Source organism: Globicephala melas, chromosome 1 (genome assembly GCF_963455315.2).
Source record: "Globicephala melas chromosome 1, mGloMel1.2, whole genome shotgun sequence".
NCBI lineage: Eukaryota > Metazoa > Chordata > Mammalia > Artiodactyla > Delphinidae > Globicephala > Globicephala melas.
The window spans coordinates 172,871,422-172,884,848 of record NC_083314.1 but is presented as its reverse complement, the minus strand read 5'-3'; the positions used below and the strand labels follow the sequence as shown (position 1 = coordinate 172,884,848).

General features: G+C 49.3%; 1 protein-coding gene across 6 annotated transcripts in view; it reads right to left on the bottom strand.

The window, feature by feature from the left end:
- Nucleotides 1-13,427, bottom strand: part of TMCO4 (transmembrane and coiled-coil domains 4) — a 96,835-nt gene that overhangs the window by 67,571 nt on the left and 15,837 nt on the right. For 4 of the 6 annotated variants that reach the window (XM_060310235.1, XM_030876385.2, XM_030876374.2 and 1 more), the window contains 3 exons: nucleotides 10,111-10,288; nucleotides 2,189-2,363; nucleotides 1,440-1,467 (listed from right to left, as the gene is read on the bottom strand). In XM_060310235.1, coding sequence (XP_060166218.1) covers nucleotides 1,440-1,467; nucleotides 2,189-2,363; nucleotides 10,111-10,280 — 373 coding nt within the window. In that variant the 5' untranslated portion in view covers nucleotides 10,281-10,288. The remainder of the gene's footprint in view (nucleotides 1-1,439; nucleotides 1,468-2,188; nucleotides 2,364-10,110; nucleotides 10,289-13,427) is intronic. The other 2 variants (XM_060310246.1, XM_070045861.1) reach the window with 2 other exon arrangements.

Sequence of the window (13,427 nt, the reverse complement as noted above, 5' to 3'; positions counted from 1 at the left end):
TGGGGCAGAGCGCTGGCCTGGAGGCCGGAGACCTGGTTCTGACCACCAGGCCACCTCTGCCACTGTGTGCTTCCGGGAAAGCCCCTTCCCCTCTCTGGCCTCAACCTCTCCACCTGGAAATATGGGTGTCCCATCCAAGATGACCTTGACCTGCAAAATGGGAACAACGACCTCCAACACCCCTCAGGGGGCTGAGAGGGCTCCGTGCCTGTAGAGCCCTTGGCGGCACGCTGGGCACCCAGCAAGCGCTCAAGAACTGGTGCGTTGCTGTTCCCGTGATTATCACGTGAGGGTGTGTGTGCTGATGGGCTGCCTTCCTTTCCTGAGCCTCAGACCTCCGCACAAACCTACCCCTCACTCCAACAGCGTCCAGGACGATCGGATATTGTTATTCTTCCCTTACTTCCATTTGGAAAAAACACAAGTGATACAGCTGAGGATTTTCAGACCAACTGCACCACATCCTCAGACCACAACTCAGCCACGTGGCCTCACCGGCCAAAGAGAAGTGTTACTTCAGGTCGTGCCCGCCTGAAAGCAGGGACTGGGCCAGATCACCCTTGGGCTCTCCTCTGGCTCTGAGATATGGAGTGAAAGCATTCTGTGCGGCTAGACTAGGGCCAAAAATATATAGTGGGGTTTGAGCCTTAGAGCTGCACTTCTCAGACTATAAACTCCATGGGAACAGCCTGGGATCTCGTGTAGGTGGAGAACCCGCTCAGCTCCGGCCCCCGTGACCCTCCTCCGAGCATTCTTTCCAGCCAGGCCTCCTGCACACGCTGTTTCTGCTCCTGACATTCTGTTCTTCCTCCTCTTCTTACCCCTCCAGTCCCGCACGAGCCCGGGTTCCGGTGGGGAGTGGGTGGGACTTCCCTTCCTACACAGTGTAGACGTGGTTGGGATTTCATTTTCAATTCTGTGCTCCTTCTGTTTGCCAGCAGAACAGACCTCAGAGGGCAGGACCCAGACTCCAGAGCCACTCAGAAGGTGGAACCACAGGGCACTGTGCGGAATCAATAGAACCGCTAAGAAGCACCACCCGGCGCTTGGCATGAATGGAGAGCTTCCGGCTCCCCAGCTCTACTGGCTTCCCTTTCCTTTCTTTTTATTTATTTATTTATTTATTTTTGCGGTATGCGGGCCTCTCACTGCTGTGGTCTCTCCCGTTGCGGAGCAGAGGCTCCGGACGCGCAGGCTCAGCGGCCATGGCTCACGGGCCCAGCCGCTCCGCGGCATGTGGGATCTTCCCGGACCGGGGCACGAACCCGTGTCCCCTGCATCGGCAGGCGGACTCTCAACCACTGCGCCACCAGGGAAGCCCCCTTTCCTTTCTTGCACCAAAAAGGCCACTGGGGACGGGACCGCAGGGGCAACACCTACCACTGGCTTCACTGGCTGAGGTGCAGATACGTGCCCCACAACTTATGAAATCAACTCACCATCCTTGAGTGAGAAGCTCAGAAGGTCCTGAGGGAAGAGTAACAGGAATTAGCAATAGGTTGATTCGTAACCAGCCTGCTCACTTGACAAATGTTTATTGACCCTTAAAAAGTGGGAGAACAAGGCAGACAAAATACCTCCGCCGTACATTCGAGGGGCGAGCCAGACAAACAAGCAAGCAGATAACTGAATAAATGCGTGAGAATTTCAGGGAGTCAGATGAAGGAGGGGAAGGGCTGTTTTAAATCTGCTCTCTTGACCCACCGATAGCCTGTGTCAAGCTTCTGCCTGCTTCAAATGCATACAGAGCAGGTGAGTGACATGCCCAAGGGCACACAGCAAAGCTGCTACTTCCAAAAGGAGGCACCACAGCTTAGCAGTCAGGAGCACGGGCTCTGGAGTAAGACTGCCAAGGTTCAAATCAGCTGTGTGACCTTAAGCAAGTTACCTAACGTCTCTGTGCCTCCATTTATCATCCTACCTAATAAAATTGCTTTGAGAATTAAATGAGTTCATATTAGTAAGGTATTAGCATATAATAAGTACTGTTTAAGTAATAAATCGATAGTAAATATTCAATAATGATAATTCAACATTAGCTATGATCATCATCATCATATGAAATTATGATGCAATATTTAATCTTTCAATTCCCCCCATGCCACTAGAAGCGATATTCAGGCTGACTTTGAGAGGAAATTATCTGTTCTACTTTCCCTGGCAGCCACCACCTGGGCGGTGGGTGTACCTGAGTGATCACCAGTGGGTCGTCCTTCAAGATGGGGTCCTTCAATAAAATCTGAGCAAACGTGTCTGCTCCTTCGCCTCCCAGGCCGCTGGCAAAAGCAGTCATGGTTGGCAAGACAGCTTCGGACAAGTCCAGCCACTTCACCAGGCCAGCCACAAAGTCCGTGCAGAAGGATCTGAAAGACAGACGCAGCTGAGATCCTGGACCGTGCATCTCACGATATGAGCTGTGTGCAGGGATGTGAAGACCTGGCACTTAAAAAAACCACGGCGACTGTGGCCCAGGGAATACAGAAGAGCCAAAACCTGATTTCAGGTGTGTGGACTTGGGCTTCTTCCTCCACCAAAACTTTGACCACAGGGCTGGTAAACCACACGAACGGGGCTAACGAGCAGTTACTGACCATACGCCCTGAGGCCGGCCTGCCCTGGGGCTGTGGAATCAAAAATGAGCAAGATGGGCCTTGGATGAGAAGCTCGCAGCGGGGTGGAGACTTGGACGGAACTAACTGATCCAGGGCCGTGGGATATGCTAGGACAGAGGCAGGAATCAAGCCCCGATGAGTCGAGACGGAGCCCCAAATCCACCTGTGAGGTGAGAGGCAGTGACCAGAAAAGGTTCCCACACATGGAGATTGGCTGCTGTTGGGAACGGCCACGGACATGCTTTCTGGAGACATGCTGGCTGCTGTAGAAGTGGGTAAAGTGCAGAGAAGTCTGTCCTCCAGCCGCGCCCACCGCCGCCATGGGGGCTCTGTCCACAGCAGTCATTTGAGGGGGTCCCTGGGTGGGGGATGGATGGGGTGCTCCAGGAGAGAAGGGACCCCAGGAGCTACAGGAAACACATGGCATCTTGGGGACCCCAGAAGAGTCCACACAAGGCTTTGATTCCAAGCCACCACTGGGATGCGGGAAAGGGAATCAGATCAGAGGGGATTAGACCAGTGCAGAGAAGAGGCTTCCCAGAGACAAGCAGAGCTCCCTGGTAGAGAGGGTGACCTCAGGAAGCTCCCCGCTTGCACCGCCCGGCTCCGGTTCCCGTGGATCCCAGGCAGCCCACCCAACCCACTCTTTAGAGCTGCTGCTGCCAAAGCCCAAGTAGAGAGATCTCTGCAGGCCGGGCCTGTGACAGGAGCAGTGCAGGACTCGGGTTCAAATGCTGGCCCTACCACTGTTTTGGTCCAGGTCCCCGGGAAGCAGCTCTGAAATGATTACTGGGGATTCTGTTGGGGTCAACGTCTGTGAATGGGCAGGGAGGATGGAGGACTGGGCAGGGAGATCCAGTCGCAACAGAAGCCTCAGCTGACCCTGTGGGGAGATCTGAAGATGGGGTGACGCTTGAGAACTGCCCCCAGTGGGGCAACAGGGCTGGGCCTTTATACCCTTATTTCAGACAGTCATCAGACAAAGGCTGCCCCAGGAAGGCGGCAGAACCTTGGGTGAAGTGGCTCTCTTCAGCTGAGGCAGACCCAGGCTGTGCCGGAAAGCCCTCTCAGTAGCTGGGGGAACGTCCTTCACTCCTTTTTTTTTTTTTTGGCCATGCCACGGGGCATGAGGGATCTTAGTTCCCTGACCAGGGATCAAACCTGCACCCCCTGCCATAGAAGCGTGGAGTCTTAAACACTGGAGCGCCAGGGAAGTCCCAGGAAAGTCCTTCACTCCTGAAGGACATCTGAGCGAGTAACTCGACCTCTCTGTGCCTCAGTTTCCTTATCTGCAAATGGGTCTAAGAAACCAACTTCATAAAATTGTTTGAGGATTAAATGAGATGATACATGTAAAGCAGCCCGAGCAGGGCTTGGCATGCAGTAGATACTCAACTAATGTTAGTTAGCATCACTATTTTATTTACAAGGTGACCAAGAGAGGCAGTGGAGAAGAGGGTTGAGCCGGGCTCTAATGTCTGACCCCTCGGGGGAGTCCTGGCTCCCTCGGTGACTGGCTTCATGCCCTACTTCACCTCTCTTAGTTTTACTCTCCTCTGCTGTAAAATGAGGATGATAATAGGGCCTGTCTCATAGATTGGCTGGAAAGATTAACTGACATGATAATAGTGCCTGATAACCCTCAATAAATGTTAGCTACTGCTGTAACAATTACTGTAACTTACCCCGCTACAACTACTGGGATTACCCTGGGATGATGTGTGAGTGTATATGCAGGGAGGGATGACTAAGTGAATTGAGCGTTACTTCGGGGTAAACATATACGTAGTGTCGAGGGCAGCGGCACGGCCTGGCCCCGTGTCCATGAAGGAAGTCCTGGATGTAGAGAAGCATCTCATAACAAGAGTGGAGGGGTGAAGAGCACGAACTCCAGCTCAAATCCCAGCTGTGCCACAAGCTGCGTGATCTTGGACAAGTTACTTAGCCTCTCTGTGCCTCTGTTTCTTTACCTGTAAAACGGTGGCGATAACGATGAAACCTATTGCATAGGGTTGTTGAAAGCTAAGTTAACATTTGTCATGTGCTTAGAGCAAAACCTGGCACATATAAAGCCCTATATAGGTGTTTCTTTAAATGAACAAATGAATTAATAAATATATATGTAAAGTGCCAGGACAGCAATCTATGAAATAAGAAATAGCACTGTAGAACGGCAGGGCCTTGGGAAATGCTTCTAACGTGACTGGTGATCTAGCTGAACCACATAAAAATCAGTAGCAATGATGATAATAAATGGTGATCACAGAGCAACTATCTGTCAGTCCCTGTACTCAGTGCTTCATACACACGGACTCATTTACTTCTCATTACAGCCCCATGAGGGAGGGAGGTACTATTTTTACCCCCATTCTAGACATAAAGACACCCGGAACCAGAAAGGTGTTTTTTTGTTAGTTTACTTTGTTTTTTGGCCATGCCACATGGCTTGTGGGATCTTAGGTCACTCAGCAGTGAAATCGCGGAGTCCTAACCACTGGACTGCCAGGGTATTCCCCAGAGAGGTTAAGTGACAGCTCCAGGGTCGAGGGTTCTCTCTGACTCCAGAGGCCATGCTTCACCACTGCAGAGATCGTCCCTCTCCAGCAATCACATTCCTTGGCACCCACCGAGTGCTGGGCACCGGCTAGGCTGGTGCATCCCTCCCCTCTCATCCTTGCCATGTCTTGAGACGGAGCCCCTGGGCTATGGAGGTTAAACACCATATCAAGGGTCTCCTGGCTGGGAAAGGGCAAAGCCTCATCTGGAATCCAGGTTCCCGACTCCTAGTCCAAAGCTCCTCCTATTCACTAGGGGCTGGAAAACTACACCAGGGGGCTGCAGCCCCTTTTTTTTTTTTGAAACTAAGTTTTATTGGAACACAGCACGCCCATTCCTTTACATGCTGTCTCCCGGCTGCTTTTAGCCTACATGCAACAGCAAAGCTGGGTGACTGCAACAGAGACCACAGGGTTTGCAAGCCTGAAATATCTAGACCTTCACGGACAAAGCTTACTGACCCCTGCTCTACACCATTAATATCTCCATGTTTAATAAACAGAGTTCATTGTAAGGAACAGCGTCTGTGACGCTTACAGCATGGAAGAGAGATAAATATTTTAAAGGCTTGCTTTTATGCCCCATGTGGACATAAACACAGAATGTTTTCTAAAGATTACTGAAACCAACAGCATATCTGGGATTTACAACCCAGATTGAGGTTGGTTTTAAAATGTGTTTTGGGCCTTAAGAAGACTGAGATCAACCAAGCGGAAAGAGGTGGCATAGAGCATTGTAACTTTCAGGAAGGAAATTGCCCCCAAGGCAGATGCTTCCCGCTCAGCCACATGTGCTTAAGACCATACTTGGATTTTGTGGGGGACACAGAACAACTTCTCCACGTGCCCTCCCAGGGGGTGCCCAGCACAGGCCTGGCACACAGTTCAGGTTCATAAATATTTGTTTATGTGAACAAAGTATGCAGAACTCTTCCCCCACCTATCTACCAGCTTATCAGGTAGGGATTGATCAGATCTGAGAAGCTTCTGGAAAGACAGAGCTTCCCATGCATGGCACAGGTATGGGCTACAGCAGGGAGAGAGTTGGACCCTTGCAGGAGATGGGACCCTGGCTTGCTTGGGAACAGAACATCCAACGAGATATATTCTAACCTCTAGATAGAGAACGTGGTTTCATTATTAATAATGAGAACATCCAACGTTTGTTTGGCAGTAGCTCTGTGCCGGGCTCTGCAGGGGCCATCAACACATTCCTTCCTCAGGATCACCCTCTCTGATGGATGGCCATTTCTCAGCAGCAGTGATTCCCCAGCCCCTTCTTCCTGACCAGTAGAAGCCCCCTCCCATGACGGAGACAGAGTATGTCAAGTGTCTTTATTTTTTTCCCTGCCTCCCTTGCAGGTGAGGCGAGAGCATTTGACTAGACCTAGCCAATGACACAAAAGGGGAAGCCTTCTCAGGGTATCCCGGGAAAGAGTTCCTCCCTGTTGAGAGACTTGAAGAGAATCCCTGTCCTCCTCTTCCCTGGGCCTTCCTTCCTCGGCCTTGGGTCTTGTTCTGTGATGTATGGCACTACAGCAGCCATTTTATGATCAGGAGGGGGAGGCTAAGAGAACTGCACAAAAGCCAACCCAAAGGCTTTTCGAGGTGCTGTATCAATGCTGGAACTCTCTTCCTTTTGATTTCTTGTTAAGTGAAAAAAACAAATCTCTTATTGTTTATTTATTTTTAGATTTTAAAATTTGTTTCACATCTTTATTGGAATATAAATGCTTTACAATGTTGTGTTAATTTCTACTGTACAACAAAGTGAATCAGTTATATGTATACATATATCCCCATATCCCTTCCCTCTTGAACCTCCTTCCCACCCTCCCTATCCCATCCCTCTAGGTCATCACAAAGCTTTGTGTTGATCTCCCTGTGCTATGCAGCAGCTTCCCACTAGCCATCCATTATACATTTGGTAGTATATATATGTCAATGCTACTCTCTCACTTCATCCCAGCTCCTCCTTCCCACCCTGTGCCCTCTAGTCTGTTCTCTATGTCTGCCTCTTTATTCCTGCCCTGCCACTAGGTTCATCAGTACCACTTTTTAAAATTCCATATATATGCATCAGCATACGGTATTTGTTTTTCTCTTTCTGACTTACTTTACTCTGTGTGACAGATTCTAGGTCCCTCCACCTCACTACAAATAATTCAATTTCATTCCTTTTTATGGCTGAGTAATATTCCATTGTATATATGTGCCACATCTTCTTTATCCATTCATCTGTTGATGGACATTTAGGTTGCTTCCATGTCCTGGGTATTGTAAATAGTGCTGCAGTGAATACTGTGGTACATTATCTTTTTTAAAAAATAAATTTATTTATTTATTTATTTTTGGCTGTGTTGGGTCTGCATTGCTGCGCACACGCTTTCTCTAGCTGCGGTGAGCGGGGTCTACTCTTCGTTGTGGTGCGCGGGCTTCTCATCGCGGTGGCTTGTCTTTGTTGTGGAGCACAGGCCCTAGGCGCGCTGGTTTCAGTAGTTGTGGCTTGCAGGCTCTAGAGCGCAGGCTCAGTAGTTGTGGCGCACGGCCTTAGTTGCTCCGCGGCACGTGGGATCTTCCTGGACCAGGGCTCGAACCCGTTGTGCCCTGCATTGGCAGGCGGATTCTTAACCACTGCACCACCAGGGAAGTCCCTACATGTATCTTTTTGAGTTATGGTTTCCTCAGGGTATATGCCCAGTAGTGGGATTGCTGGGTCATATGGTAGTTCTATTTTTAGTTTTTTAAGGTTCTCCATAGTGGCTGTTCTCCATAGTGGCTGTATCAATTTACATGCTGTTCTCCATAGTGGCTGTATCTCCATGCTGTTCTCCATAGTGGCTGTTGTTCTCCATGCTGTTCTCCATAGTGGCTGTATCAATTTACATTCCCACCAACAGTGCAGGAGGGTTCCTTTTTCTCCACACCCTCTCCAGCATTTATTGTTTCTAGATTTTTTGATGATGGTCATTGTACTTTTTATTATTTAAATCTCTTTTAGTACAGTGTACTGTGACTTGCAGCCCAAAGTACCTTGAATGGTAGGGGTAAGTTCCAGGATTGTCTTCATTTTACAGATGAGGAAATTGAACAAATAAATTAAGTCACAGACTCAGCAAGCACCGCCATTTATTGAGCACCTACTGTGGGCCAAACACGATGCTGTGTGCTTTAACTATGTCATCTCATTTGCTTCTTGTAATCACTCAGCCGGTGGGTATCACTAGCCCCATTCTACAGATGAAGACACTGATGCATAGGGAAGTTAAATAAACTGCCTAAGGCCACATGTACCTGGAAAGTGGCAGGGGTAGGACTTGAACCCAGCTATAAGTCCAAATCCCGTGGAATGTCTCCTGTGCCAAGAAAGTCAGTATTTATCCATCCCTTCTTTTCACAGACCTTTACCGAGGGCGTGTGTTACACCAAGCTGTGTGCCAGGCACTGGGAACTCAGAGATGAACGAGGCAGCTCCTGCCCTTCAGGGAAGAGTTACAGTGCAGCATGGTGGCTGTGGTGACAGGTCACTGGACAGACAGGTGGAGAAGCTTCCTGTCTGGGGGGCTGAGGAGGGTCTGGGAAGGCTTCCTGGAAGTGACCCCCAAGGAGATGAAAACGCTCAAGGTTCGGGCCAGTGGGAGGGACAAAGGAAAAAAGCAAAACAAACAAAAACCCAGGTAAGACCCAAGGCACGGGGAAATTTACTCATGGGGACCATGGCTGGGGTTGAGGGCTGCGGTTCTTGAAAACACTGCAGATGCCATCTCCTGCCCCCAACCCATCACTCCCTGTCTCAGGAATGATATCTCTGTCCTCCCAGGACCCCTCCCCATCTGGACCTTTGGGGCCAAAGTTAGCTCCTCCCTCTGCCCCATCCACAGCACCCAAGCTATCTCCAAGTCAACTGCATTCTCCCTGAGAAAAACTGCTGTGTCCCTCCATCTCACCTGTGTCCCTCCATCTCTGGGTCACTGTCCTGGTTTCTCCAAACAACTCCCTCCTCTGGTCTCCAAACTCTCTCCCCGCAAAATCCTTGGAGGGCTTGAAGGCCAAGCCCAAGCTCTTAGCCACTCTACTATTCCGACTCCATATACTGAGTGTCACTGACCCTGAGATGCATCGTGGCACTTAGCCCACTTGTCCACTGTTAAAATCACTCATTTGGGTGCCCGCCCCCCACAGATTGTAAGCACCAGGAGGGTAGAAGCCAGGCCTTGCTTTTCCTTGTTTTCTCCACGGGGCCTTGTACTACACTCAGCACATAGTAAGTGCTCACTGAATGTAGATATCTTACCCCCTATTAGGGTGTGTCCTACTTGAGGGCAGGGATAGTGTCGGCCTTGTTTGTCTTTTTTTTTTTTTATGTTGGGGGTAGGAGTTTATTAATTAATTTATTTATCTTTGCTGTGTTGGGTCTTCGTTTCTGTGTGAGGGCTCTCTCTAATTGTGGCCAGCGGGGGCCACTCTTCATCGCAGTGCGCAGGCCTCTCACTATCGCAGCCTCTCTTGTTGCGGAGCACAAGCTCCAGACGCGCAGGCTCAGTAGTTGTGGCTCACGGGCCTAGTTGCTCCGTGGCATGTGGGATCCTCCCAGACCAGGGCTCGAACCCGTGTCCCTTACATTAGCAGGCAGATTCTCAACCACTGCGCCACCAGGGAAGCCCCGGCCTTGTCTGTCTTACTCATGTCCACTTTCCATGTACTTCAAACGGTGCCTGGTGAAATGCTTGTAGGTGCTCCTTAAATGCTTGGTGAAGGTATAAATGAGTGGGTACTGAACGAGGGATGCCCTAGCCCCCTACCACACTGTGAGCTCCTTGAAGGCAAGGACAATGGCTTTCTCCTCTTTGTAGTGTCCAGTAACACCTGGCAGGCTGCTTGGCTGCCAAGAATCACCTCCCTGAAGAAGCATGACCATCCCTCTGTGAGAGAAAAGCACTCACCTTTGCTCAGGTTCTGGAAAGAGCTGGGACAGGGAGATGCCACAGAGGGCGGCATAAGCAAAACGGTTGGTCTCGGTCAGCTCCCGGCCTGTGGGCAGATGTGGCTCCCCTTCCACACCTGGCTCGGCCACCTGGGGCAGCCTCTGGCTCAACCCGTCCCCTGTGGCCATTTCCAGCCCTGCAGGGAGAAATCCCAGTGAAAAATGCTTTCAGCAGGTAGGCAAAGCTTCCTTAAATGGGACACAAAAACTACCTCATCATAAAAGGAAAGGTAGATAAATTAGCCCTCATTCAAATTAAAAACTTCTATTCATCATCTTTAAGAGACTGGGGCTGGGGGAGATATTTTCAATGTATGTATCACAAAGGATTTGTATCCATAGTGTAAAAACACCTCCTACAAGTCTCTAAGAAAAAGAAACAAGGCAAATGTAAGATGGGCAAAAGACTTGAATGGGCACTTCACAAAAGATATCCAATGGCCAATAAGCACACGCAGAGGTGTTCAACATCACTGGGCATCAGAGAAACAGAAATTAAAACCCCAATGAGACACGGCTACTCACCCATCAGAATGGCTAAAATTAAAAGACTGACAATACCAAGTGCTGACGAAGATAAGGGACAAATAGAACTTCCATACACTGCTGGTGGGAGTGTAAATTGGTACAACCCTGTGAAAAATGGTTTGACTTTATCCACTAAATTTAAACATGTGTCTTCCCTACACCCCAGCAACTCCACTCCTGAGAAATGAAGGTTTATGTCTCCCAAAAGACACGAATGCTCATAGGACCTTCACTCATAATAGTCCCAAAAGAAACAACCCACACATTCACCCACAGCAGAATGGACAACCTATGCAGATTTATACCATGGAATATTACACAGCAATGAAAAGAATGAAGTTTGGCTCACCACAACATGAGTGAATCTCAATGGTAAGCAGATGGTCATTCACCAGAGAATATATACTGTAGGATCACGTTTATATGGACTTGAAGAATAGGTCAAACCAATCTATAGTGAGAAGAGTCAGAAGAGAGGTTGCCAGTGGGAGGGAATATTGGCTTAGAAGGGGGACAGCAAGGCTTCTGGGTGATGGAAATGTTCTATATCTTGACCCAGGTGGTGATTACATGGGCATAAATGTATTTTAAAACTTCACTGAGCTGTACACTTACGATCTGTGTCCTCTATGTATGTTATACTTCAGTGAAAGGAAGGAAGGGAGGGAGCAAGGTCTCCTTCCCCTTCCTCTGTCCCTCCCTTTATTCTCTTTCCTTCCCAGGGGCAGAAGGGGAAGAAGGGAAGGTATGGGTGGGGAGGACTGGGGAAGGGACAAACCAAGCCAAGTCAGGCATCCAAGGGCCCTGGGAGCGGGTACTGGGAAGGGTACCAGCCGTGACCATAGGGCACTGTGGATACGAATGCAGGCTCAGGACCAGACAGACAGGGTGTGAATCTAAGTGCCTCCAACTCATAGATGTGGGACCTTGGGCAACTCAAACTCTCTGCACTGAGATTCCTTTGCCTAAAAATGGACTATAACAGTACGTGTCTGGAAGAGCTGTGTAAGCAATAAATGACATGGCCGTGAAGAAATAAATGCGTAAAAAGAATCAACAGACAAGTAAATAAGATGCTCAGCACAGTGCCTGGCACACAGCAAAGGTGTATAAATAATAGTAAGAGGCAACGTTATTGAGCCATTGCTGGATGCCAGGCCCTGGGGCTACAGTTTTTAACATGCATGGTCCCAGCCAACTCTACGAGCCAGGTACTACTGATACCATAGCATCCAGTTTTCAAACCGGAGGGGAACAGGCTCAGAGAAGAACTGGGCCCGGGTCACATGCCAGTAAATGGCAGACCAGAGCCCAAAGCCAGAGCTCTTGGCCACCATCTCTGTTTCGAACACTCGTCTTATCGCCAGGAGATTTCTAGTCTAATACCCATACTCCACACTGACTTTGGTCCACAAATTTGTTCTCATCCAGCTGAGCAATAAAATCTTTTGTTCTCAAAGTATCACCTCCATGGAGGGATTATTTAAAAATCTGTCCACAACTAATATTGCATCAGTTTTTCAAAATAACTCTGAGGTAGTTAAAAGCCACAAACCAACATCTGGACAGCACATAACAGTTTACAGAGCACTTTAAATCCATTTAATTCTTACAACTACCATGTAAGGTTAAGTAGGACGTGAGGCGTTATGATTCTCTCCTTTAACTATAAGCTTCAGAGAGGCCAAGCGATTTCCCCACAGTTACACAGTAAGTATGTGATGGAAGTCAAACCAGACTTTGGTTCTAAACCCCGTGTTCTCTCCTGTACACCCGCACAGGGATTCTCCTTCCCTTGTTTCAGATGGAGAAATTGAGGCCCAGAGAGGTTAAGACCATGCCCAATGTCACCCAGCAAGACTGGCCTCCAATGGTTGCTCCAGGAACCCAAGTTGGAGATCTGTTTGTAGCAGACTTCCCTGGCTCAGGTAATCAGCGCAGACCATGACAGTGGGCAAAGAGGACGGCAACAAGCCAAGAACTGAGGACATCGCCGGGGGCAGCGCCTGGCCTTGATGGTCGCAGGCTTAGCAATTTCTGCTACCTTTAAACAACTCCATGTGCCACTTGGCAGCTGGGGTAATTGTCCCTATTACCCAGAAGAACCCAAGATGGTATTTTATTGGGCTGGTATTTGGGGAGCCCCATGTTAGTTCTCAGCTCAAGAAGAAACGGCCTTCTAATCAGAGAAGCATGATCTGGCCTGTCTCTAACCACAGGGGACAGGGGGTTGCGCTGAGTGCACGAAGAGCTCAGCTCAGGCCAAATTCATTCATTCATTCATTCATTCATTCATTCAACAAAATACTCTCCTGATGCCCTATAATCCATTCTCTACACAGTAGCCTGAGTGGCCTTGCTGTCCTATATACCAATCATGTCACTCACCTGCTTAAAGGCCTCCGAAGGCCTCCCATCACCCCAGGATGAACACCAATCTTTTCATGATAGTCTACAGAGTCCTGATCTGGCCCCTGCCCGCCTCTCAACTCCAGCTCATGCCCCCACACCCGCCTTGTTCACTACACTGTAGCCACGCTGGCTGTCTTTCTGCTCCTCAAATATGCAAGCTGGTCCTCCCTCTGGGCCTATGCACCTGCCATTCCCCCCAGTCTGGGACACTTTACATTTGACCTTCACATCATTCTGGCCTTAGCCTGAATGTCACCTCCTCTGAGAGGTCTTCCCTGATTCCCCAGGCCATGCTACTCTGCCTCTCTATCCTAGCACCCTGCTCTATTTCTATAA